Source organism: Zootoca vivipara, chromosome 4, assembly GCF_965207765.1.
Source record: "Zootoca vivipara chromosome 4, rZooViv2.hap1.1, whole genome shotgun sequence".
Classification (NCBI taxonomy): Eukaryota; Metazoa; Chordata; class Lepidosauria; order Squamata; family Lacertidae; genus Zootoca; species Zootoca vivipara.
This window is the reverse complement of record NC_142587.1, coordinates 88,220,527-88,245,634: the sequence shown is the minus strand read 5'-3', so window position 1 is coordinate 88,245,634 and position 25,108 is coordinate 88,220,527. Positions and strand designations below refer to the sequence as shown.

The 25,108-nt window shown below is 45.8% G+C and overlaps 1 protein-coding gene across 1 annotated transcript; it reads right to left on the bottom strand.

Moving 5' to 3' along the window:
* Positions 1–1,960: 1,960 nt before the first annotated feature.
* Positions 1,961–23,571, bottom strand: LOC118085100 (transmembrane 4 L6 family member 1-like). The gene is made up of 5 exons (XM_060273299.2): positions 23,395–23,571; positions 17,059–17,124; positions 14,324–14,469; positions 11,411–11,591; positions 1,961–3,461 (listed from the first exon to the last, which is right to left on the bottom strand). The coding sequence occupies exons 1-5, from the start codon at positions 23,563–23,565 to the stop codon at positions 3,441–3,443; spliced, it is 585 nt and encodes a 194-aa protein (XP_060129282.2). The 5' UTR covers positions 23,566–23,571; the 3' UTR covers positions 1,961–3,440.
* Positions 23,572–25,108: the final 1,537 nt, after the last annotated feature.

Sequence of the window (25,108 nt, the reverse complement as noted above, 5' to 3'; positions counted from 1 at the left end):
TCACACCTCTCATTGAGTTTGTAGGCATCCTTAAGGTACATTTTATGCAAGAGGCTAGTTTGCAATTATACTTTGGGAATGATTTGTGTCCTTGTGCTATACTTTCTGGATGCCCCATGATCATATTATAAGATAGTTGTGTTCTGTGGTAGTTGTGGTGGCAAGGTGGCACACAGAGGCGACAGCGGGGGCAGGGAGGGGGCCTGAATCTGTGGGCAGCAGCAGGAGGGGGGATGTTTTGCTTACAGTAGCAAAACATCCTGGGCCGCCCCTTATGCAGAAGGTCCCAGGTTCAGCTCCTGGCCATAGGTGCCAACTTCCAGACTGAAAAATCCGGGATCGGCAGCTGCGCGGAACCAGAAGTTGCGCTGCGGCCATTTTGGAACTGGGTAGAGCGACACCAGAAGTTGCTTCTACACATGCTATGCCCATTTCCAAAATGGCCACCGTGCCAGAAATTGCTTCTGCGCATGTCCAGAGACTCCAGACATGTGCAGAAGGAGCCTCCCCAGGCCAGTAAGAATCCAGGGGATTCACAGGGGTTTTTTTAAATCCAGGCTGCCAGCGGGAAACGGCTGGAAAAACAGGGGTTTCCCGGGGAATATGGGAGACTTGGCAGCTATGCTCCTGGCATCTGCTGACAAAGTTGGGAGAGACTCCTGTCTGAAGCCCTGGAGATCCACTGCCAATGACTGTAGGAAATCCTGAGATATGGTGATCTATCTTGGTGCAAGGCAGTGTCCTATATTCCATTTTAGAGCACATTTCTCCTACACATTGTTGCAAACCATTTCTCCCATATACGATGCATTTTAATGTTACTTTCAGCATTGGAGAGTTGCACTGCAGAATTCAGAGACGTGTGGATTTTGCTGCATTCCCGTTTGTATCTTGTTTTGGGAAGTACAAATCAGGTAGGTTTGTGAACCGAACTGAATTTCTTCCTCGTTGCTAAGAAGAGTGGATACAAATAAATAATGTACATTTAAACTTAGAAGGAAGGTACTTTGGAATTGGGGGGGGGATTACAAGAGAAAGAAAGGGAGAGGGAAGATCTCAAGCATTTGTAACAGAGATCAGCAAACGTTTTCAGCAGGGGGGCCGGTCCACTGTCCCTCAGACCTTGTGGGGTGCCGGACTATATTTTGAAGGAAAAAATGAACGAATTCCTATGCCCCACAAATATCCCAGAGGTGCATTTTAAATAAAAGCACACATTCTACTCATGTAAAAACACGCTGATTCCCGGACCGTCCACGGGCCGGATTAAGAAGGCGATTGGGCCGGAACCAGCCCCCAGGCCTTAGGTTGCCAACCCATGATTTGGATGGCCTTGTGCAAGTCAATGTCTTTCATCTAGGGAACTGGAATTTGATCCAGTTCACATTTAAAGGTGAACTTATGCAATTCACACTTGCCTAATTCACAAAACAAGATGCAAACCAAAACATGCCCATCCTTTGCATTTAGCACTTTTCTGAATTGAATTTTGCAGTGCACTTCTCCAACCAAGGAATGTGTATGCAAATGTATGTACTAGGGCAAAGTGTATATTAGTGAAAACAAGGTACAAAAATGCATTGCAAGAAATGTGTACATTGGGCAAAACTGCAGAAAAAATGTGCCAATTCACACTAAAATGATTATGAATCTTCCCGAAGACTTTAAAAAGGAAGAATTTGCAAACTGATGTAGAAACATGAAGAAGTGAATTAGAGATTGGAAAAATGAAATCACCAATCTCTACTCTCAGCCTAACCTACATTGCCACTGTTTAGGAATACAAAATTCAAGATGTTCATCTCCTTTGAAGAAGGATGCCCTGCAGCAAATAGATATGAAGCAAAATGAGGTTTTCAAGACTGGATACATGTGGACTTTTCAAGCCTGCCTGAGTGGACTCTGCCATGCAGCCTCTTTTCAGCCAATCATTCTTCCAGCTAATAAAAGAAGCATGCCTCAAACAATAATGCAACAACATTTAATATTTACAGGCAAGACATGATACAGATGGAAGCACAGATGAGAAACAAGACTGGTTTAAATGCGCACGTCTCTAAAACAAGGTAAATTGTAAGGTTTCAGAATATTTGCTTGTCCATTCTAGACACCATAAACATCAATCTCAGTCTCTCTCTTTCCTGGGATTTAATCTCGGGCAACTAAGAACATAAGAACCTCTACTGTCAAGTGAAGCACCCTGATCTCACAGTGGCCAACCAGAAGCCTATGGGAAGCCTGCAAGCAAGACATGGGTCCAACTGCACTTAACCCCACTTGGGGTTTCTAGCAATTCAGAGGCGTACTGATTCTGACTGTGATGTAAAACACATTTTGTGTGTGTGTGTGTGTGTGTGAGAGAGAGAGAGAGAGAGAGAGAGAGAGGAGAGGAGGAGGAGGAGGAGGAGGAGGAGGAGGAGGAGGAGGAGGAGGAGGGCAAGATTTTTGTTTGCATGGGTAGTATACAAAAATTAGCTCATTTATAATAATAGCTGTAGAATCTGCATGTGGGACAGAAGATTAAATATTGCTGGGGCACTTTGGCTTCTCTTTGTATTGCACCCAGCAGCGTAAAGGGCCTTTTACAGTGGTACCTCGCAGGATGAATGCCCTGCAAGACGAATTTTTTGCAAAACGAATGCATCTTGCGATCTGATGGTGACTGGCAAGACGAGTTCGTTTTGCAAAAAATTCGTCTTGCGAATCGCGGTTTCCCATAGGAATGCATTGAAATTTAATTAATGCGTTCCTATGGGCAAAAAAAGAAGTTTCAATGCATTCCTATGCGAAACCATGATTCGCAAGACGAATTTTTCGCAGAACGAATTGACTCGCGGAACGAATTAAATTCGTCTTGCGAGGCACCACTGTATTCATTTTGCTATTCCACATGACACGGGAATATGTCTGAATCGAACAGCATAATTTATTTGCTAAAAGCCAATGGATTTATGTTGGGGGGGGCAGGACACTCACCTGTCCTTTGCTTGCTTTCAAAAGGGAGATGGTATAAATGAAACACAAGAACATAAGGATAGGCTCCAGGATCAGGCCAATGGTCCATCTAGTATAATCTCAGAAAAGTCCTAAATAAATTACACACAACCTTTTCCCCTACCTATATAGTGTTTCACTTTATTGAAAAAGAAAGAAAGAACATTTTGGGATTCTTTTTTTGGTTGTAAGAATCCGCTGTGTTTCTGGTTGCTATAAATCTGGGGTGGGGAACCTGTGACACTCCAGATATTCCCAGGTTAAATGCAGCTTGCATGATTCCTGACCATTGGCCATGCTGGTTGGAGCTGGTGGGAGTTGGGAGTCCAGCAATATCTTGAGGGCCCCAGGCTCCCCACCTCGGCTATAAATATACAACACACACTACCCTGACTTTACACATGTTGGCTGTTGGTTGCTTGTCTTTTGTCTTCTCCATAGGTCGGTCACATTCCTGCAATATCCGTCTGCAAGCAAGCGAAAGAAGGGAGGGTGAGTTCTCTTAACAAAATAAGTCAAGATCGCAGTCAGATAGCATAGTTTCCTTTTACTTTTTCAGAATTTAGTTTAAATGTCTGCTGTAAAAATAGCAATAAAAGTCTTCACTCGGCCCCAGATGTTCAGTAGGGAGGAGTCATATCTGACCTTAACTTGAAAGGAGTTCCATGAACTTGGGCCTGCAATACGGAACACACAGTTTTGGTAGATACAGGTTGTGCACCCAAGCTATGGGGAACAACCATATTAGGGTTGCCATACGTCCAGAAATTCCTGGACATAGCTGGGATTCGGCCGTCGGAAGCAAGTCTGGGCTGAAAGCGCTGAAATGTCCTGGAAAATCTGGAAGTATGACAACACATGTCGGAGGTTTTGGGCGAATTTCCTTTAAAAAAACTATTTCAGAATTCACTTTTTGAAATATGGCAACCCTACGCTATATACGGTAACAGCAGGCCAGATCAGGCCAATGGTCCATCTAATCTAGCATCCTGTTCTTATAGTGGTCAGGTGCTAGTGGGAAGCATACAAGCAGGATCCGAGCACAACTCCTAGCAGATAAACATCTATATATTGCACCCCAGGTAGCCAAATTTGTGCTGGCAGCAAGTTTTCCTTTTATTCCCTGTCGTCCATTGTAAAGGCCTTTGGCTATATACAATAAAACTGTGGGATGCAAAGGGTTAAGTGCAGTCAAGTCACAACAATCCCTAGATAGTCCACTTGGAGGACTGAGGAGGAGGATATGACTAAGCGTAGTTTCCTCTTCCTTCACATGCAAATGAGTTGAGGAAGTGGCAGATAAATCCCGAAGGAAACAGCCATTTTCCCTCTCTTGGACCAGACCTCTTGGACTACACACATCTTAGTGAGTCTCTCCCTCAAGGCCTCCAGCCTAGAGAGAGAGATGAGATGGAGTCTCACTTCTTATAAGTGAACTTCACAATGTATATATTACCTTTTAACTAAGCAAGTCTACCTCTTGAGTGTGCTGTACCTCGAGATGCTTGTAAGTAAACATCTTTTATACTTTTAAGAGCATTGTGTTGTGTCTTTTCTTTTAAGAGGGAAAAAGGGGAAATACCAGGAAAATACACTTTATTTTAGTGGCTTAAATCAAGCCTGCGCAAACGTTCTTCTGCTGTGTATTTTGCAAAAAGGGGAATGTTTTACTCTGCTAAAGTTTTGTGCTTGCTAGCGCAAGCGGGGATAGGATATATTAAACAATATCTCCTCATCCACATTCCTGAACATTCCCACATAGGGTTATTGCGGCCCAGAGTTGCGTATTTTGTGTATTTTTGAAGGATTGATTTGGATTGTGATTTTGAACTCTGTAGGATTTTTCCAGTTAGGATTTCCTGGTTGAGCACATGGTCTCTTTGTTCTGCAGTGTGCTTGGGGGATTAACTACCCCTCCCCTCCCTCAGAGTTTACAGCACTGAGAAAGCTCAGAGGTAGTGAAGATATTTTTGAGATTTTGAATTTGATTTTTGAAAGATTTTTGAATTTTGGAAATTTTTGAAGTTTTAAGATGGCAAGCTCCAGTTTTGATAGTGAGGCAAGACCAAGTTTTATGCTGCTGGATGACAATAATTTTGTGCAGTGGAAGCAGCGCGTTTTAGTTTATCTTGCTGCTAGGCGTGTTCTGCAGGCCATTAAGGAAGAAAAGCCTACAGGAACCGATGCAGAAGCTTTAGCTAAGATAGAAGCTTGGAGTATTAAAAATGATGAAGCCAAGCACATAATTTTGAGCAGTTTGAGGAATGAGCATCTATCAATGATAAATTTTGAAGATGATGCATCTAAGATCCTAGAGGACATTGAACGCATTTATGCACAATCTACAGAGAGTTCCTATAGATACTTGTTGGATAAGTTACTCAAGTTGAAGATGAATTCTAGAGAAGAGTTTACAGAGCATTTTAAGAATTTTTCTGAGATTGTTCAAAGAATTGCCCTTACTCCCAGAGCCTTTGATGATGTGACTAAAGTAACGTTTATGCTTGCATCATTGGGACCTACGTTTGCTCCATTTAAAAGTATAATGGATCACACAAAGGATTTAACTTTTAATGAGCTTATCAACCATTTAAGAGAGGAATGCAGAGATAGCCTTGATTCTCAAGAAAGGAATCCAAGGAGGAAGGATAGCAGCTATGCATCCAAGCATTTTGGAAAGTCCAGACAGACATCTAGAGAAATAATTTGTTTTAAATGCAATGGGAAAAACCACATAGCAAGGAACTGCAAGAGTCAAAATGGGGATAAAGTTGAATCCCACCCCTCAAAACCACAAGGTGTTAAGAAGGGGAGTCATGAGCAAACCATGTTGATGCAGGAGAGGAGTTTAGCTGTCCAGGATTGTGAAAATAAGCGCAATAAGTGGATTCTTGACAGTGGAGCGAGTTCTCATTTCTGTTATGAAAAGGAGTATTTTAATGAGATTAATGGGGATGAAACCTCTGAAATTGAGATTGCTGATGGCAACATTGTAAAGGCAATTGGTTCAGGAACTGTGAATTTGAAATTCAACGTAGATCATGAAACAATTAATACTAAGATAACTGAAGTTAAGTTTGCACCAAAGCTTAATTGCAACTTACTCAGCGTGTCCAGTTTGGACAGGAAAGGTTTTAAAATTACATTTGAAAAAGGACAATGTATTGTGACTAAGCATGATGAAGTTTATGTTCAAGGCACACTAAAGGATGGTGTATATGAGCTTAATGTTTCAGAGAACCAGCAGAACCAGTCTGCAAAGGTGGCGCAACCAAGTCAAAAGGACGAAGGAAGTCTGGATCTCTGGCACAAGAGACTTGGACACAGAGACACCAACGTTATTCTGGAACTACAGAAAGGTGATCTTGTGAGAGGTCTGCAGGTAAAGCAAAGCAACACAAATACACCAACATCAAAATGTATAACTTGTGTTAGTGAGAAAGCAACTAAACCTTCTTTCCCACGTTGTGCAGAGAAGAGAAGCACTAAAGTATTGGACATTGTCCATACAGATCTATGTGGACCAATGAATGTGTCTTCTCTAGGAGGTAATAAATATATTTTGATATTTTTGGACGATTTCTCGAGATTCTGCGTAGCCTACTTTATCAAGGAGAAGAGTGAGACAGTGGAATTGTTCAGGGACTATCTTAACATGGTCAAGAACAAGTTCCAGCGAGCCCCTTCCATTTTAATGTCCGATAATGGTGGGGAATTTTGTTCACATGAGATGCAGGCCGTCATGGCTAGAGAAGGCATATCACACGTGACCACAGTTGCCTACACACCCCAACAAAACTCAATTGCAGAGAGGAAATTTAGATCCATTTTGGAAATGACAAGGTGCATGCTAAAGGAAGCTAACTTGTCACACAGGCTGTGGGGTGAAGCGGCTCGTTGCTCAGTCTATCTTCAGAACAGACTGCCCACAAAAGGCGCAGAGCGCACACCATTTGAACTTTGGCATGGAAAAGCCCCAAATTTGTCACATATACGTGTATTTGGAAGTTTGTGCTACTATCATGTGCCCAAAGAGCACAGACACAAACTTGATTCCAGAGCGAAGGCAGGGATCCTAGTTGGGTACGCTTCTGGAGGAAAAGGATATAGAGTCTTGGATCCGCAAACTGGCAAGACAAGTTCGCAGCATGTAATTTACTTCGATGAGCAAGGCAAAGTTGATACAAAGGACACTGCCATTGATTGTTCCAAGGAGCCACAGGATGAGGAATTTGTGATTTTTCCTTTTGAACCAATACAAAGTACTAATCCAACTTCTAGTGTCGTAGCACCCCCTATAGGTGACACCCGAGAAGACGTGGAGGTCCAGGCCCCTGGCAGCACCAGAGACGAAGATGATGACGAGCAGCTGTATGGGGATATGCCACTGCTGGAGGAGGATGAGGAAGCTGATGCGGTCGAAAGACCAGAGGTCAGACGCTCATCCAGAACCAACAGAGGTGTTCCACCATTACGGCTGTCCTACCTTACAAGGTCGGCGTCTCCACAGGAACCTTCCAAATGGGAAGAGATAGAGAGGATGCCACCAGATGAAGCCAGTCTCTGGAGGAAAGCTGCTCAGGAGGAGATAGATGCACTTCATCGGAACAGGACCTGGACACTCACAGAACTACCTCCTGGTAAGGAAGCAATTGGAAGTAAATGGGTGTTCAAGGTTAAAAAGGGTTCAGAAGGGGAGGTGCAACGCTACAAAGCTAGGCTTGTGGCACAAGGTTTTTCCCAGAAGTATGGAGAGGATTACGATCAAGTGTTTGCACCGACAGTTCGATACAGCAGTGTCAGACTACTTTTAAGTATTGCAGCATCTAAGCAAATGTCAGTTTACCATATTGACATTGCGACAGCTTTTCTTCACGGCGAAATTTCTGAGCAGATTTATATGAAGCAGCCCAAAGGTTTCATTAAACCAAATGAGGCACATCTAGTGTGCAAGCTGCAGAAAGGACTTTATGGTTTGAAGCAAGCAGCGAGGGCTTGGAACCAGAAACTCCATGAGATGCTGGTGCAGCTTGGGTACAAGCAAGGGACTGCTGATAAGTGCTTGTACACCAAACAAAGGAATGGACAGTTTTCGTACATTTTAGCCTTTGTTGACGACCTTTTAATTTCTACGTCAAATGAGAAAGACTATAAAGACATAGTCAAACACCTCAACAGGGAAGTAGAGGTCAAGGAACTTGGAAAAGTGAAATACTACTTGGGAATTCAAGTTGAGAGAGAAGAGGATGGATCGTTCTTACTCAGCCAAAGGCAAAAGATAACTGAACTGATTGAAAGCATGCAGATGCAGGACGCACACCCAGTTGCGACACCGATGGCCACAGACTTCTTGAAGAATCAACAAGGTTCGAAGTTGCTGCCAAACAACACGCAATACAGGTCAGCGGTCGGCAAACTTTTGTATTTGGTTACCACATGCAGACCTGACCTGGCAAGTGCAGTGGGGATCCTAAGTAGGAAAGTAAGTTGTCCCACTGAGCATGATTGGGCTGGAGTTAAGAGGGTTGTTCGTTATCTAAAGGGAACCATGGACTGTAAATTAAAACTGCCAGCTGTCAGAGACCCTAAACTGCTTGGGTACACTGATGCGGATTGGGCTGGGGACAATAAGGATTATAAATCCACAAGTGGCTATGTTTTTATGTATGGGGACGGAGCTATTGCATGGGGCAGCTATAAACAGAAATGTGTAGCTTTATCGTCCACAGAATCTGAGTACATTGCGGCTTCGGAAGCTTGCAGAGAGATCCCCTGGCTGGATCAGCTCCTGAAGGACTTTGGCGTGCCAAGAACGGGACCTGTCAGCTTGATGGAGGACAATCAGAGCAGTATGAAGCTGACACAAAGTGAAAAGTTCCTTGCACGCACCAAACACATTGGGGTCAGGTACCACTACATACGCCAGGTGATCGAGGATGGACTTGTTGAAATGTGTTACTGCAACACTGACCAGATGACTGCAGATGTCCTAACAAAGCCCCTGCCAAGAGAGAAGTTCCAGGATCTTCGTGGCAAGCTGGGACTCTTGGGTGGTTGATTAAAGTTATTTATGTATGTTTTTGTGTATGTTGTGAATTGCCTGAGAAGGGGTTTTTGTGGGATGCAAAGGGTTAAGTGCAGTCAAGTCACAACAATCCCTAGATAGTCCACTTGGAGGACTGAGGAGGAGGATATGACTAAGCGTAGTTTCCTCTTCCTTCACATGCAAATGAGTTGAGGAAGTGGCAGATAAATCCCGAAGGAAACAGCCATTTTCCCTCTCTTGGACCAGACCTCTTGGACTACACACATCTTAGTGAGTCTCTCCCTCAAGGCCTCCAGCCTAGAGAGAGAGATGAGATGGAGTCTCACTTCTTATAAGTGAACTTCACAATGTATATATTACCTTTTAACTAAGCAAGTCTACCTCTTGAGTGTGCTGTACCTCGAGATGCTTGTAAGTAAACATCTTTTATACTTTTAAGAGCATTGTGTTGTGTCTTTTCTTTTAAGAGGGAAAAAGGGGAAATACCAGGAAAATACACTTTATTTTAGTGGCTTAAATCAAGCCTGCGCAAACGTTCTTCTGCTGTGTATTTTGCAAAAAGGGGAATGTTTTACTCTGCTAAAGTTTTGTGCTTGCTAGCGCAAGCGGGGATAGGATATATTAAACAATATCTCCTCATCCACATTCCTGAACATTCCCACAAAAACTGACCAGATTTGAGCACAATAGCACAATCTTCTCCTGTGGTTTTCAGCAACTGGTATTCAGAAGCATTGCTGCTTCCCACCATGTCAATTTTATCATTGTGCAGTAGGCCATTTCCGCCCCCCCCCGTCTTCCAGCCAGTCAGCCAAGAGGGATTATCACTGTTCAAAGACACATTCCCAGGCCCGGCTCTAGGTAGACCCCCAGTGGCGCAGGGCACCATGGCGCCGGCCCGCCAGAAAGGCACCGCGAGCTGCGCCCGCCCGCTGGCCGGCCAATCCGCCGGTCCGCCGCGCAGCTGCGCCCACCCGCCCACCGCGCTGGGAAACGGGGCGGGAGGGCGCCAGAGAGATTGCGCTGTGCCTGCCCGCCCGCCGCTGCGCCCACCCGCCCACCGCGCTGGGAAACGGGGCGGGAGGGCGCCGGAGAGATCCAGCGCACCACAGCGGCAGGGGCGTTTAAGACGGCCCTGCACATTCCAGTCAGGAGGGCCTAGAGCACAGATGAGGAGGGGCAGGCCTGGAGAGAGGTTGGGGAGAGTCCTTGGGGCCTAAGAGAGAGGTCTGAGGGCCACAGTTGACCTAGAGGCCTGAGATCCCCCCAAATAGGAATACAAGTGTTGTGTATTGAGTCAAAGGATTTTATATCTGTACTATTATTGTCTGTATTTGCTTTAGGATAAAGTAACTGCCTTTTGGTTCCAGAAGGTACATGAAATATACTCGGAGTCGAGAGTGAATTTCATGCTCTTTATTCAGCTCGTAGTCATCAAGGAGAAGAATGCCCTTTTCCCAAAACCATCTGCTTATATACATTATTTACACAATGGGCTTTGCGTGATTGGCTACTTCAGGGCTACACCAGTGGGCCAATCAGTTTGTGGATTGACTTCTGCCAGCCGCCTGATTGGGTGCTCCTGCAGGCCAATCAGGTTGCGGATTCACTTCTGCCAGCCGCCTGATTGGCTGCTCCTGCAGGCCAATCAGGTTGCGGATTCACTTCCACCTGGAGTTGGATTGGGTGGCTCCTGCGGACCAATCAGACTGCTGATTCTGGATCCTATTGTTCTATGATTCAGCTCAGTACATAACAGTACAGCTACTATTGGTTCATTTAAGCTGCTGTATTTGGGTCCTCTGTCTTATTGGTTTCCTCCAAAAGGCAGCACTGTGATTGCCTGATATTGTTCCCTCCAAAATGTATCCCTTTCTAGCTAGTCCCCCGTCCCTATAAATGTAGCTTCCCTGCCCTCAGTGTCAGTCTTGTCTTGTTGCCTTAAATAAAGAGCTGTTATCATGAAGATGTTGTCACTCAATGACTAGTATTAAGAAACCCACGACACAACAACCATGACACATTGAATGCAAATGGGCAACTGTAGCGGTAGCCATGCAAAGGTGGGCCAAAGGTTCCCAATACCTGCTCTGAGTGGAAAGCAAACGTTTCACAACTAAAACCCAAATACAAAATGGCCAACCAGTTGCACTCCTTCATAAACCAAGGATAAAGCTCCCCGTTCATTCTCTCAAACACAACTCATTGTTTTCTAGACCTCATTCGCACAATTGTCTTTATAAGGAATTTATTCAATGCCCCGTAATGCTGCTTGTGTTGCCTTTTCTTCTCTCTTCCCCTGTACTGCTACACTTTATTGGAGGCGGGAAGATCTGAAGTGCACACCCCAATTTTCTCTCATGCACTCACCTTTCTTTCCCTCAAGCCACGTATGAAGCCGATGAGACTGTTGACCACTTGGATGAGGCACAGGATGGCTTCAGCCATGCCGATTGCCAGCAGGAGGGAAAACAACACAATGTTCCAAAGGATGATATTTTCGGGTTTTTTGCAGACGCTCCAGGTTGTCTGGTTAAACAAATAATTGTCCCTACAAAGGGAAAGGTCAAAACTGAGTTTTGCTAGAAACTTTCAGCTTAGAAATACTTCCTTCATCAGACTGAAAGGCTGCATTCAGGAATCCTAGGAAACAATGGTTTATCATAACGGGAATAAGCCTAGCCTGCATCGGGTCCACACACTTCCTCTTCCCCAGTGCAGCTGGGAAGAGTTCAGAAACTTTTCCTTCCCTTTTTAATTAACCACACCTTGCAACATCATCTGAACCCAACAAACCATAGTTGATTTTAACTATGACTTGTCTGAAATGAACCAAATTCCTAGTGTAGCTTTAATTTCCCAACATTCTTAGCTCATTTTAAGGCATGGGTCATAGGGAACTCGGTATAAAGTGTTACAGTACTTTAATCTATATTTAGGTAAAGGGGCCCCTGACCAGCAGGTCCAGTCGTGTCCGACTCTGGGGTTGCGGCGCTCATCTCGCTCTACAGGCCGAGGGAGCCGGTGTTTGTCCGCAGACAGCTTCCGGGTCATGTGGCCAGCATGACAAAGCTGCTTCTGGCAAACCAGAGCAGTGCACGGAAACGCCGTTTACCTTCCCGCCGGAGCGGTCCCTATTTATCTACTTGCACTTTGGTGTGCTTTCGAACTGCTAGGTGGGCAGGAGCTGGGACCGAGCAACGGGAGCTCACCCCTCTGTAGGGATTCGAACCGCCAACCTTCTGATCAGCAAGCCCTAGACTCTGTGGTTTAACCCACAGTGCCACCTGGGTCCCAATCCTATATAATAATGTCCATGTTGTCCCTGCGTCCAGATGTCCCGTGTGTCCCTGGGGTACTGCGCATGTCCCCCAGAGACACAGGGATTGGACGGAGGGACAACCAGGGACACAGGGATTGGACCCGTGCTCACGGGACACAGGGAACAGCCAACTGCCGCTCCGCCAACCGCCGCTCCGAAGCCCAGTCTCATGCTGGAGGTGCGCGGTGAGGCGGCGGGGGAGAGAAGCGCTCCCCCCCCGGCAGCCTTGCCGCACACCTCCGGCATGGGACGGCGCTTCCTCGGGGAACCCGAGGAAGCCGAAGCGGCAGCGGGCGCGGAGGGAGGCCCGCTTTGGCTTGGCAGCGGCGGGAAGAAGGGGAGGAATTCCTCCCCTTTTTCCCGCCGCCGCCAAGCCAGTCCCGGAGCCGAATTGCGGCGCGGCGGGGTTTTTCGCCGTTTGCCTCCCCCTCGAGGGAAGGCAAACGGCGAAAAGCCCCCGCTGCGGACTGGCTTGGCGGTGGCGGGAAGACCCGCCACCGCCAAGCCAGTCCCGGAGCCGAATTGCGGCGCGGCGGGGTTTTTCGCCGTTTGCCTCCCCCAGGGGAAGGCAAACGGCGAAAAGCCCCCGCTGCGGACTGGCTTGGCGGTGGCGGGAACATCCCGCCACCGCCAAGCCAGTCCCGGAGCCGAATTGCGGCGCGGCGGGGTTTTTCGCTGTTTGCCTCCCCCAGGGGAAGGCAAACGGCGAAAACCCCCCGCTGCGGACTGGCTTGGCGGTGGCGGGAAGACCCGCCACCGCCAAGCCAGTCCCGGAGCCGAATTGCGGCGCGGCGGGGTTTTTCGCCGTTTGCCTCCCCCAGGGGAAGGCAAACGGCGAAAACCCCCCGCTGCGGACTGGCTTGGCGGTGGCGGGAAGACCCGCCACCGCCAAGCCAGTCCCGGAGCCGAATTGCGGCGCGGCGGGGTTTTTCGCCGTTTGCCTCCCCCAGGGGAAGGCAAACGGCGAAAACCCCCCGCTGCGGACTGGCTTGGCGGTGGCGGGAAGACCCGCCACCGCCAAGCCAGTCCCGGAGCCGATTTGCGGCGCGGCGGGGTTTTTCGCCGTTTGCCTCCCCCAGGGGAAGGCAAACGGCGAAAAGCCCCCGCTGCGGACTGGCTTGGCGGTGGCGGGAAGACCCGCCACCGCCAAGCCAGTCCCGGCAGGCCGCTTCCTCTAGCGCCCGTTTTTAAACGGGCTAAAATCCACTAGTAATCTATATTTAACAATTGTTTATTGGTGTGTTGTGACTATGATCACTTTGTGAGGCAATTGGCCTAAAAGGTGGTATGTTGTCGTTTAGTCATTTAGTCGTGTCCGACTCTTCGTGACCCCATGGACCAGAGCACGCCAGGCACTCCTGTCTTTCACTGCCTCCCGCAGTTCGGTCAGACTCATGTTGGTAGCTTCGAGAACACTGTCCAACCATCTCGTTGGTATAGCTACCTTTAAAACAAATTTTTGAAGTGGCATTGGGTCTTCTAATTATGTTGGAACTGTGCCTTAGGCTCTCATATTCTCCTTCTCTTTTGAAGCACACTAATTTTCTCTCTTCCTCTTCCTGGTTTCCAAGAAACCTCCACTGTTTCTTGTTGCAGCCAAAGACAACAAACTATAGTGACCATAAACCATAAGATTGCCTCTAAGCTGAAAATGCATTTCCAAACCACGCTTTCCAGTTCTTGCATGGAGGCCCATTTTAATCACCTGCAGCTTATATGGTTGTCATCATATTCAGGGGAAGGGAGGGCAGGCTGTGCTTGCTGGCTCTGCCCTCTCCATCAAGTGTGCCCCCCCCCCACCGGACCCCTTGCTACAGCAAATGGGAAAGTTGACAGAAGAATGGGAGAGGGGAAAACTGGGCAACCTGGCAGCTATGTCCTTGCTGCCGCAGGGTATACCACTTTTTTGCGCAAATTTTGCAGTGGTGGTGTTGATGGTAGAAGGGCTCCATTATACTCACGCTAAGGTGTCATTCCTGAAAGGGTAGATATATACTTCGTCACCAATATCACAGAGAGGACCACTGATTAACCCCAAGGATGAGATGATCACACAGTACAGTCCACCAACAGCTCCAAGCACAGCAAAGACAAGAGAGAGAACCATCTGGAAGGCAATAGACACGTTAGCATCAAAGCTGTTTGGGAACTCCAAAAGGTATATGTAATTTCGACCTGACTAGCAGAGGGTTGATCCCCTGCTTGTTCACCTGAACCTAGCTAGGCCCGTGGAACCAGCAACTACAGGTACTTCCAAATTGTTGCTATTTTCAGGTGGGATTCCATCACACATTTGCAAATTCAGTTTTGCACAATTGTACTTGACTGGGAGACCTTGCTCATCGAAGCAGCTTCCCCAAAAGTTGGGCGGGCGATAAGGAAAGTGATGAGAAATTACTGTGGGGTAAAATTTGCTGTGACATAACACAGTCATTTAACCTCTCTGCGAGCGAATAACGAGAGCAAACGCCCAATGTCGTCTCATCTCACTGCAAACAAATCAGGACGGATGCTTAATAAACAGGTTTTCTGGAGGAACCCTCCGGGAAACTTCCAAGCACACAGCAAAGAAGCCATGATGGATCAAAGATAGATTAAATGTGCAACTCTGAATCATCTCTGAGTGAGCTGTTTACAGTTTTGTGCTAGGCAGCAGCCTCCTACGTAAGACCTTGGCATTCTGAAGGATAAGATTAGAAGGAAGCATCGTGCTGTCACCAGAACAAGATGTCTCCAACACGAAGAACAGCAAGGAAACCAAACAAAAGCGAAACCATAACATGTTTAGAAAAACAGGCCTTGGAGTGGGTCAAACGATCAACAGTGCCTGCACAAAAAAAACCCACTGGTGAGGGAAGGCCCCCGCATATGCTACCCCCCCCTCCTAGAGTATGGTAAATTATATTCTATATCTTACATGGACCTGGCAACACAAGTAATGATATTCATGCAAAAGTCCATCCCCTGGCCCGGTTCCGGATCAATATGAAAAAGCGTACACTGATAATCTGACCACACCGACAGTCTTTTCTTTGACTTTATTTTAACCCACAGGCAAATGTACTCATTCTGTGTGGCCATCTTAGAGTTTTGTTTTCATCTTTTAATTTTTGTCTGCTGTTATAATTGTTCTCTGTTTCATATGCGGTACAAACTGAAATTAAAAAGCCATATACCGTATCTATATGGGGTGTGTGTGTGTGTGTGTGTGTGTGTGTGTGTGTGTGTGTGTAATTTTTGTACAGATGATCCACAGGTAACTTTTTTTTCTTTTTGTTGCCTGCTGCTTATATCTTCTTTCTGTGCTCTCGCGTACCCTCCAAGTGTCCCGATTTTCCAGGGACAGTCCTAGAATTACGAAAGCCATATCAGATTCTGATTGGATCCTGGAATGTCCCTATTTCCCTTGCCAGCGCTGCTGCCCTCGCCAAGCTCAGGGAGGAAAATGAGCTGGCCCTTGTCCCAAGCAGCAGCGGCGTCGGCAAGCAACCATCCCATAACCTCTGCATGGCTGCTGCTGCTGGCCTCCTGCCTTGGGCAGCTCAAATCAGCTGCTGGAGAGCGGGCAAGGAGGAGGAGAAGCTGTGTCACGTTTAATTTCTAAGCAAAGGGTCTGCTGGTTTCTCTTTAAGGTTTCCAGACTCAAAAGAGAGCAGGGCAATTAAAGGCACAGAAGTCCTGTCCCCTATTGAGTCTGGCAACCCTAACTGCAGAGGGACAGACGGGAAATGGGCATAGCCAGGAGGGGCAGGGGGGCAGCTGCCCCCCCCCTAGATCAAGTTAAACAATAGAAATACTTAACTAACTGACCAATCACATTGGCTCTGCCCCCCATAACAGAAGTCCTGCCCCCCCTTTAAGAAAAATTCTGGCTACACTCATGGGCAGTGGGCAGGACCGCTCTGGGTGGGAAAGAAGTGGGACCAGAGTGCAAGGACTATTGGTTTTTTTTTAATAAAAAAGAATTGTGTGTCCAGGTCTAATCTTGTCCCTTTCTAAAACTTATTTATTGGTGTGTGTTTTTATTTTTGTAAATATACCAAAGAATTTAAAAGTGGGGGTGTTAAGGGTTCCTCTCAGGATGGTGGGGGGCATGTGCTGGTGAGGGGGCACTCGTCCTTCTTCTGATAGGAAAATCTCTGCAGGAAGGGGACACAGAAAATGGGGTGCTGAGGAGGGGCAGCTGGGGGGGGCAGTGAAGCGTATGCTTCAACAGTTCCAGCTGAGGGAATTTTGTGTACTGCCCTGGACTGGTAATAATCAACTTTATTCCAAGCTATTAGGGAAAACCAGAAAAGGGAAGTTAGAACTTCTGTTTTACAACTAGATCGGCTGGCTGGAGGAAGTTAGGTGGAGACTATATTAACTGTCGCCACTTACTGCAATTGCTTGCTTTGTCAATGTAGCTGTTAGTTTGTGCCATTATAAATATTGCTTTGCTTTAAGTTCCTCCGTTTTCTTTAAATTTCATACATGATTTGCACTATTCTCTCTAGATTCTGTGTTACCCAGCCAGAGTTTGAAGAAGTAGAGAAGGATATTAAGGGGAAGGGAATTCAAAACAACCCAGCGAGAACGGTCTGTTCTCATTGACCATGGAATGCTGACTAAGAGATGATGTGGCGAAACTGGGCCGAAGGGGAAACAGAAAGGAGGATTTCTCTCCCCTCCCCCCAATTTACAAGGCTTTGCTTACCCCACATCTGTTAGCGCAGCATTTGGCTTCGCCTGCACCCAATATCATAAATGCTGGCAAGAAAACCTGGGGGGAAAGAAAAGCACACATTAGATGGTGGTGGAAGAAACAGTAGTTGTTATTACACAAGCAAACAAAGGCTTATTAAAATGTGCCATAGGTTAGGCTTTTGCCAAGACAAAATTGTGTTCAATGTTGAGGGTAGCTGGCATGCATAAGACATCAAGCTGAAGGCAAGGTAAAATTCTAAACAGGAGTGCCGGACGGGGTCTGATAGTTATTCTTCTTGTCTGCAAATAAGCAGACTTTTTTTGTGGTGGTGAGGATGGGATAGGAACAGCCCTGAAGGATTTCAGAGTGGTTTCGCTTGAATGCGGGAAAGTTATCTGTGGAAGGTGTCTATTGGGTAGTGCCTATAATGTCATAACTACACTTCCCTGCTCCGATTTCCAGAGCGGTTTTGTAACCATTTATCACAGGACACTTCCACATACACAGCAGTTTATTCTAGCTGTGATGCTGTTTATGCATGCAAGTTCACATCAGAACGGTGCCACTCCTTAATCCAGATTTACTACTACGCTTACGCGAATTCTAATGTGCCGCTGAATCTAACGCACACCTCAGATTTTCAAAACCTTGAAACCAAAAAAGGATTCGCTGGCGGATGCAAACGCGCCATCAAATCTATAGTGCACATCCTAATTTTTGCGACATCGTTTGGCCAAAAAAGGTGTGCGATACTTTCAAGTAAATACGGCATTTTGTTGGTTGGTTCTGTCTCCTTACCAGAACTTCTGCAGCTGTAAATCTGGATTAAAGAGGGAAATGATATCATTTCGCTGAGGATGACGTCCTGTAGACGTGGCACAAAACTTGTAGGCATGAACAGCACAGAGTCTATAATAAACTGTCATTTGGTGGGTGGGGAGGCTTAACTAAAAATTGAATACCTCAATGAGAAGAGTTATGTTCACCGCTTTGATTTGCTATTTTGTTTGTTTGTTTATTTGTTTGTTTGTTTGTTTATACCACCTTTTCTTCCAAGGAGCTCAAGGGTGGTGCTGATGGTTCTCCATCTCCCCATTTCATCCTCACAACAACCCTGTGAGGTAGGTTAGGCTAAGAGTTAATGACTGGCCCAAGGTCACTCAATGAGCTTTTTATAAGGCTGAGTGAGGATTTGAACCTTGGCCTCCCAGGTCATAGTCCAACACTCTTCTAACCATAACACCCCATCAAGTCTAGGCCAGACACTCCATTTCAGAACACCTGAGACTTTAAGAAGTTTCTTATCTCGGTTGCAGAAGGGAACTGGTGGTGGGAAAAGGAAGTTCAGCAACTCATTGCTCTCTCTCTCATTTCATACGACATCCAAAGCCAACTAATTCCTGGAGGCCCTTCGGCACAATCTGCAAATTTGCTTTTTATTTTATCTAGCCTCATTCCAAGGACAATTGTGTGCCATAGAGGACGTGCTGTATTTGTGTTCTCTCTCTCGCTCGCTCTCTTTCCCTTTTGCAGCTAAAGTGGAACTTTGCCAGAAGGCTGGCATAATGGAGAGATGTTCTCGGTGGTTCAGACAGTTAGCACAGCACAGCCCAGAATGGTGACCTCTGGCTCAACTTCCTAATTGACCCGGGAATTCTAAGCACTTCTTAATATTGATTATGTGAGTCACTTTTCCTTTTTAAACATTGTGAATGCACACAACCCCACACCCCTGCAAAAAAACCAACCTTTCCATCTGCTTAAGGGACATTTTTATAGCCTCCAACAACAGTTATTTGTATGCCTTCCCATCAGATTTCAAGGAGATAAATAACTACTGAACTTTTATAAGACATCTGAAGGCAGCCTTGTATTGGGAGGTTTTTAATGTTTGATGTTATCTTATGCTTTTGTATGTGTTGAAAGCCGCTCTGAGTGGCTTGGGCAACCCAGCCAGATGGGCAGTGTAATAATAATAATAATAATAATAATAATAATAATAATAATAATTCCCTCCAACTAACAGTTGTTGCCATTTTAAGAGTTTAAATCCACTAACCAATTGTTTTTGAGCCATTCGTTGATGGATTTGTTTAAATCAATATGTGCTTTGCCCCAAATGATAAGTTAACCTCACATTAAATTTTCAAAAAGGCTATTATACAATGCAGGATGGGGAAGCGATCTTCAATGTTTTGGCTTTCATTACAGTACCAGCACCGAAAGAGCTATAAACATAACACACTGGAAACAAAGTAGCCCTGAAAAATAAGCAATAGTGCCTTAACAGCCTAATGTTTTGAGATGCTCTTCTGGATTTGAATCAAGCTTTTCTGGATGTAGTGTGTTCAGTGACAATTTCCTTTTCATCCTAGGGATGAATAGAGAGTAAAGCCCTTGTGTCTGGAATCATGGGGAAGGTAAACGTTTTAAGGGCTCCCCAGGGAAACAGCAGTAAAACACCAGCTGTTATTTAACAATGAACCAATGGCATCCAAAATGCAAACAGTCTTCTACTTTCTTCTTCTTCTTTGGTGATCACTCACGGCCGAGTAAGATTGTCTTCCATAAACACGGTTTTAACAATGAGTCCGTAAGTGACTGTGGAGGCCAATTCTGGATCCACACGTCCTTTCACAGTGGGGACATTGGTTTCTGGGCGGGAGTTGATCACGGTGTGGATTTGCCAAGCATGCCTTCCTCTTAGCACGTTTCTCCCTTGCGTCCTGAGTTCGAGTGTCTTCAAAGCCCATGACACCTTTGGTAAAAGCTGTTCACCAACTGGAGCGCTCGCAGGCCAGTGTTTCCCAGTTGTCAGTGTTTATACTACATTTTTTAAAGATTTGCCTTGAGACAGACTTTGAACCTCTTTTGTTGACCACCAGCATTACGCTTTCCATTTTTAAGTTTGGAATAGAGAAGTTGCTTTGGAAGACGATCATCAGCCATCCAAGCAACATGACCAGTCCAACGAAGTTGATGTTGAAGTACAAGCTGATGTTGATGTACAACAGCGGTTGCAGGAATGAACAACCCGCCAACGGTCAGTGCATATGTCATTTCACAGGGAAATATGCACTTTAATTGCAGCAGTCTGCATTAAGGGTCAATATCTACTCTCAGAGTGATGCTGTTGGTATTCGGAAGATCGATGGGAGCGTCTCCCCCTTGGCTGTTCTTCATGCGCGTGTCTGACGCCAACCAATCTGGCCTTAGGCTATTTCTATTTAAATGTTTCACAAGAAGTTATATTCTGACTGAGAACACAAACCACGCTGCTTCTCTGCTCACGCCTTTCCTTTAGAATGACGCTTGGGTGCTGCTTCTTTTCTTTTAAAAAGCAATGCATCATAAATCAGCTGTTTGAGGGGGCTGATTGTGGCCTCCCATAAGTCTCTTATCTCATACCCTACAACATTCCCCACATGAAAATAGGGACATTTCTCACTCCCCCACCCCAATTGCCCCTCCTCAAGCCCCCATTTTTGTCACACCCACCCTCACCCAGAACATTTGCTATCAGAAGTAGCGCGATTGGCACAGCCACTTCCCCAATGGGACCAGGCCCGGCTCGCCCATTAACTCTAGTGGCGCAATGCACCACGGTGCCTGGGCGATCAAGGGGGTGCTGAGGGGCGCCCCAGCAAGTGGGGGAGCTTTGCGGCGGCCTCCCTTTTCCCTCCACAAACCAAAAGAAAAACACAAACCGAGAAATAAATTTTAGAAAGGGGCAAGATTAGATGCAAACGCACAAAGATTCCTCATTGCTCCACACTGCTCCCTCTTTCTTCCCGCCCAGGGTGGCCCTGCCCTCTGCCTGTCCCTTAGAGACAGTTCATCACACGGGGCAGGGGCTCGGCAGCCTGTCCTCCTCCTCTCTTCTCAGCCTTGGTTTCACAGGTTTCTGCCTGCGTCTGCTTCTAACTCAGCTCACAAACCCACAACTCTGGCCTTTGTCCTTCTAACGGCCAGCCAGAAGTGAGGGGCAGGTGGGGGCCCATCAATCTGGGAAGGTCCCCCATCCAGGAGAATGGAAATTCTGATCCTAAACCTCCCCTATATATATTCGGGAGATGAAAAGGCTAAGGAGTAAACGCTACACAAATTCAGAGTGGAGTTCCTAAGATGGTTGGACGGTGCCTTGTATGCCTCCTTCTCGCAACTCCTGCAGCCAGCCTGGGCCCAAATGTATTGGTCTGCTTTCCTTTGGACCACATCAGTGAGGCTGGGGGGGGGGTCTTGACATCAGTCCAGAATTCCATATACACTGCCCAGGCTTGAGCCCTGGAGAGGTCACTTCGGTGCTGCTGACACAGCAGTTTGACCTCATCACTGGAGGTGCACTCCATTGTGTCAAGACTGAAGTCAAACTGCTGCGTTAATGAAAGGTATATATATTCTTTTATGAATCATCATCATGGCTAGTAGCCATTCTTATCCTCCATTAATTTGTCTAACCATCCAAGTTGGTGGTCATCATTACATCTTGCATAAAGTATAAAATCAATACAGTGGTGCCTGGCTAGACGAATTTAATTCATTCCACGGGTCTTTTCTTATAACGAAAAATTCGTCTAGCGAATCCCATAGGAATGCATTGAATTTTATTTTATTTTATTGCCCATAGGAACGCATTAATTGAATTTCAATGCATTCCTATGGGAAACCGCGATTCGCTAGATGAATTTTTCATAAAACGAATTCGTCTAGCGAGGCAACCTCCGCTTGAAAAATCCTTTCGTTAAGCGGAAATTTCGTTAAGCAGGGCATTCGTTAAGCGAGGCACCACTGTATTGATTTCTGGGCCAGTAACATCCATGCAGCCGTGGTCACATACATAAATAGCCTTTTCTGCTCCCTTGGGATTTCAGCACCTAGAATTCCTAAAAGGAAGGCTTTGGGGTTTTTTTGTTTTTTGTTTAAAGAAAATGTTATTTTAAACATTTTTTTAACTCATTATATATATCATTCCCCAAAATTCTTTTACAACCTTACATTTCCATCACATATGATAAAAGGTGCCTTCTTTTTCCTTACATTTCCAGCATACATTTGACTCCGTTTTATACATATGTTATTGGCCCAGAGAGGGAAGGAAGATAAAGTCCCTACCAGAGAAGAAGGGCAGATTAAGGTGATGGATTATGCTGAAAAGGCTAAAATGGAATCAGAAATCAGGAAGACCAAAATTTTAATACGGAATGGGGAAAATTTGTAACTTATCTTAAAGACCATTGTAAACAGTTAAAATCATTCCTTCAGTAGCACCTTAAAGACCAACTAAGTTTTTTTATTGGTATGAGCTATTGGTATTATATTGGTGTGTATCTGAAGAAGTGTGCATGCACACGAAAGCTCATACCAATATAAAAACTTAGTTGGTCTTTAAGGTGCTACTGAAGGAATTTTTTTATTTTGCTTCGACTCAGACCAACACAGCTACCTACCTGTAGTTAAAATCATTAGTAGGATTGGAATATCACTTGTAGTTTAATGGTGAATTTTGGACACAATGGAGAGGTAAAAGATTTGGATTATCATAAAAGATGCAGGAGCAAATGATTAACAATAGGACCGACAAAGGGGAATCTTATGTATATGTATTTTTAAGTATTGTATATGTATATGTACCGTATATGTATACGTGTGTGTGTGTGTGTGTACATATACATATATACATATTGGGTTCCATGACGACTGCAGATCTTAAAAAGCAGAGACATCACCTTGCCGACAAAGGTCTGTATAGATAAAGCTATGGTTTTTCCAGTGGTGATGTATGGAAGTGAGAGCTGGACCATAAAGAAGGCTGATTGCCGAAGAATTGATGCTTTTGAATTATGGTGCTGGAGGAGACTCTTGAGAGTCCCATGGACTGCAAGAAGATCAAACCTGTCCATTCTTAAGGAAATCAGCCCTGAGTGCTCACTGGAAGGACAGATCGTGAAGCTGAGGCTCCAATACTTTGGCCTCCTCATGAGAAGAGAAGACTCCCTGGAAAAGACCCTGATGTTGGGAAAGATGGAGGGCACAAGGAGAAGGGGATGGCAGAGGACGAGATGGTTGGACAGTGTTCTTGAAGCTACCAACATGAGTTTGACCAAACTGCGGGAGGCAGTGGAAGACAGGAGTGCCTGGTGGTCCATGGGGTCACAAAGAGTCGACACGACTAAACGACTAAACAACAACAACAACAACAATACACACACACACACACACACACACACACACACACACACACACTGTTTTCTAGTCCAGATCTGCCCTGCGATAGGTTCCCTTTAGGTTCATTTCACATAAAGCTGAAAACATGAACAAGAGAAACAGTGCAAGCTTTTTCCTTACCAATATTCCAGCTCCAAGAATACCATGGAAAAACCAGACCAAGTCTGTGATCTTGCGTGCTTCCAACACTTCTCCGTTGGGGAAGTAGAGGAGGAGATTGGAGACGATAGCACAGACAGCGAGAGGCAGGAGGGCAATCCCAATGCCTTTGGAGCATTTCCCAGTGCACATCCTGTATCTCTTCTGAGGAAGGACATGGGGAAGAAAAAGCAAAGGCTGAGTAGATGCGTTGCATAAAAGTGGATCCCTATAAAATGAAGAATGGGGCTTCCACTGTATTTGATCCAGAAGCTGTAGTTAATGCAGAATGCCAGCTCAGCTGCTGTGCTCTGCAGAACTGGAGGTTGCAAATTCATCTTTTAGTGTGGTGGCACACAAACTTTGGAACTCTCTGCCTATTGACTGATTGCAGGCAGCTTTGCTAAAAAACAAAACAAAAAACCTTCTAAGCCTACCCAGACATGCAGAATGTTGACGTGTGTTTTAATCTGGCATTTAGCTTACTGGTGGTTTTATGTTTTGAATGTTTTAAATTATTATGTTTTGAACGTTTTAAGTCGTTCTTAACTTCTTCCTTTTACTGACAATCTTACTGTTTTATCCTTTTTTGTAAACCGCTTTTTACAACCAGGCAATATATAAAGCATGAGGAAATAAAACAGGGTGCCTTTTGATTGTTGGAGAGGACCATTTGTGACATTTAAGTGAGACACTTTCTGATAAATGGGCTGTAAACAGCTGTCTTATTTTGAATCAAGAGCTCCATCTAGCTCAATAATATCTAGGCCAGTTATGGGTGCTTATGGTAAAAGGTAAAGGAGCCCTGGACGGTTAAGTCCAGTGCGACTATGGGGTTGCAGCGCTCATCTCGCTTTCAGGCCGAGGGAGCCGGTGTTTGTACACAGACAGCTTTCCAGGTCATGTGGCCAGCATGACTAAACTGCTTCTGGCACAACGGAACACCGTGATGGAAGCCAGAGTGCGTGGAAATGCCATTTACCTTCCCACCACAGTGGTACCTATTTATCTACTTGCACTGGCATGCTTTCAAACTGCTAGGTTGGCAGGAGCTGGGACAGAGCAATGGGAGCTCACCCCGTCGCAGGGATTCAAACTGCCAACCTTCTGATCAGCAAGCCCAAGACACTCAGTGGTTCAGACCACAGCGCCACCTGCGTCCCTTGGTGCTTATGGACCTCTAGATGTCGCTGTCCAACTCCCCGATGCTCCATAATTCCCATCATTCCTCCTGTGGGAGGAAGGGTGAGATGGAAATTGAATAGATCATCATCCCTGTCCATTGGTCCTACTGGTGGGAGCTGATGGAAGCTGGAGTGCCAACGCCTTCTGAAGGGACGCCAGTTCAACCATTCCTGGTCTCCGCTGAGTGGAAGCTGACCATTATCATTGCCAGCCCCATCTGGAGGTGCTGGGGATTGAACCTGGGACATTCTGGATGCAAAGCAAGGGCTCTACGACTGAGCTCCAGCCGCCCCCGTCTTATGTCTATTGTCTGATTATTCATTCCACAGGGAAACTGCTGCTTAAAAGTGAAGAGAGAGACAGCGAAGGAAGAGCAGACACAACAGTGGCTGGAGGGTTGATGGCATTAGGCCTCTCCCAGCTATGGCCGGGAAATTCCAGATGTATGGCATAGATTAGAATCATAGAATCATAGAGTTGGAAGAGACCACAAGGGCCATCCAGTCCAACC

Coding starts and splice junctions, on each gene's coding strand:
- LOC118085100 (XM_060273299.2), bottom strand. CDS start 23,565: ATGTGCACTGGGAAATGCTCCAAAGGCATTGGGATTGCCCTCCTGCCT. Junction 17,125..23,394: donor TTCTTGGAGCTGGAATATTG/GTAAGGAAAAAG, acceptor CTTTCCCCCCAG/GTTTTCTTGCCAGCATTTAT. Junction 14,470..17,058: donor GCTGCGCTAACAGATGTGGG/GTAAGCAAAGCC, acceptor ATTGCCTTCCAG/ATGGTTCTCTCTCTTGTCTT.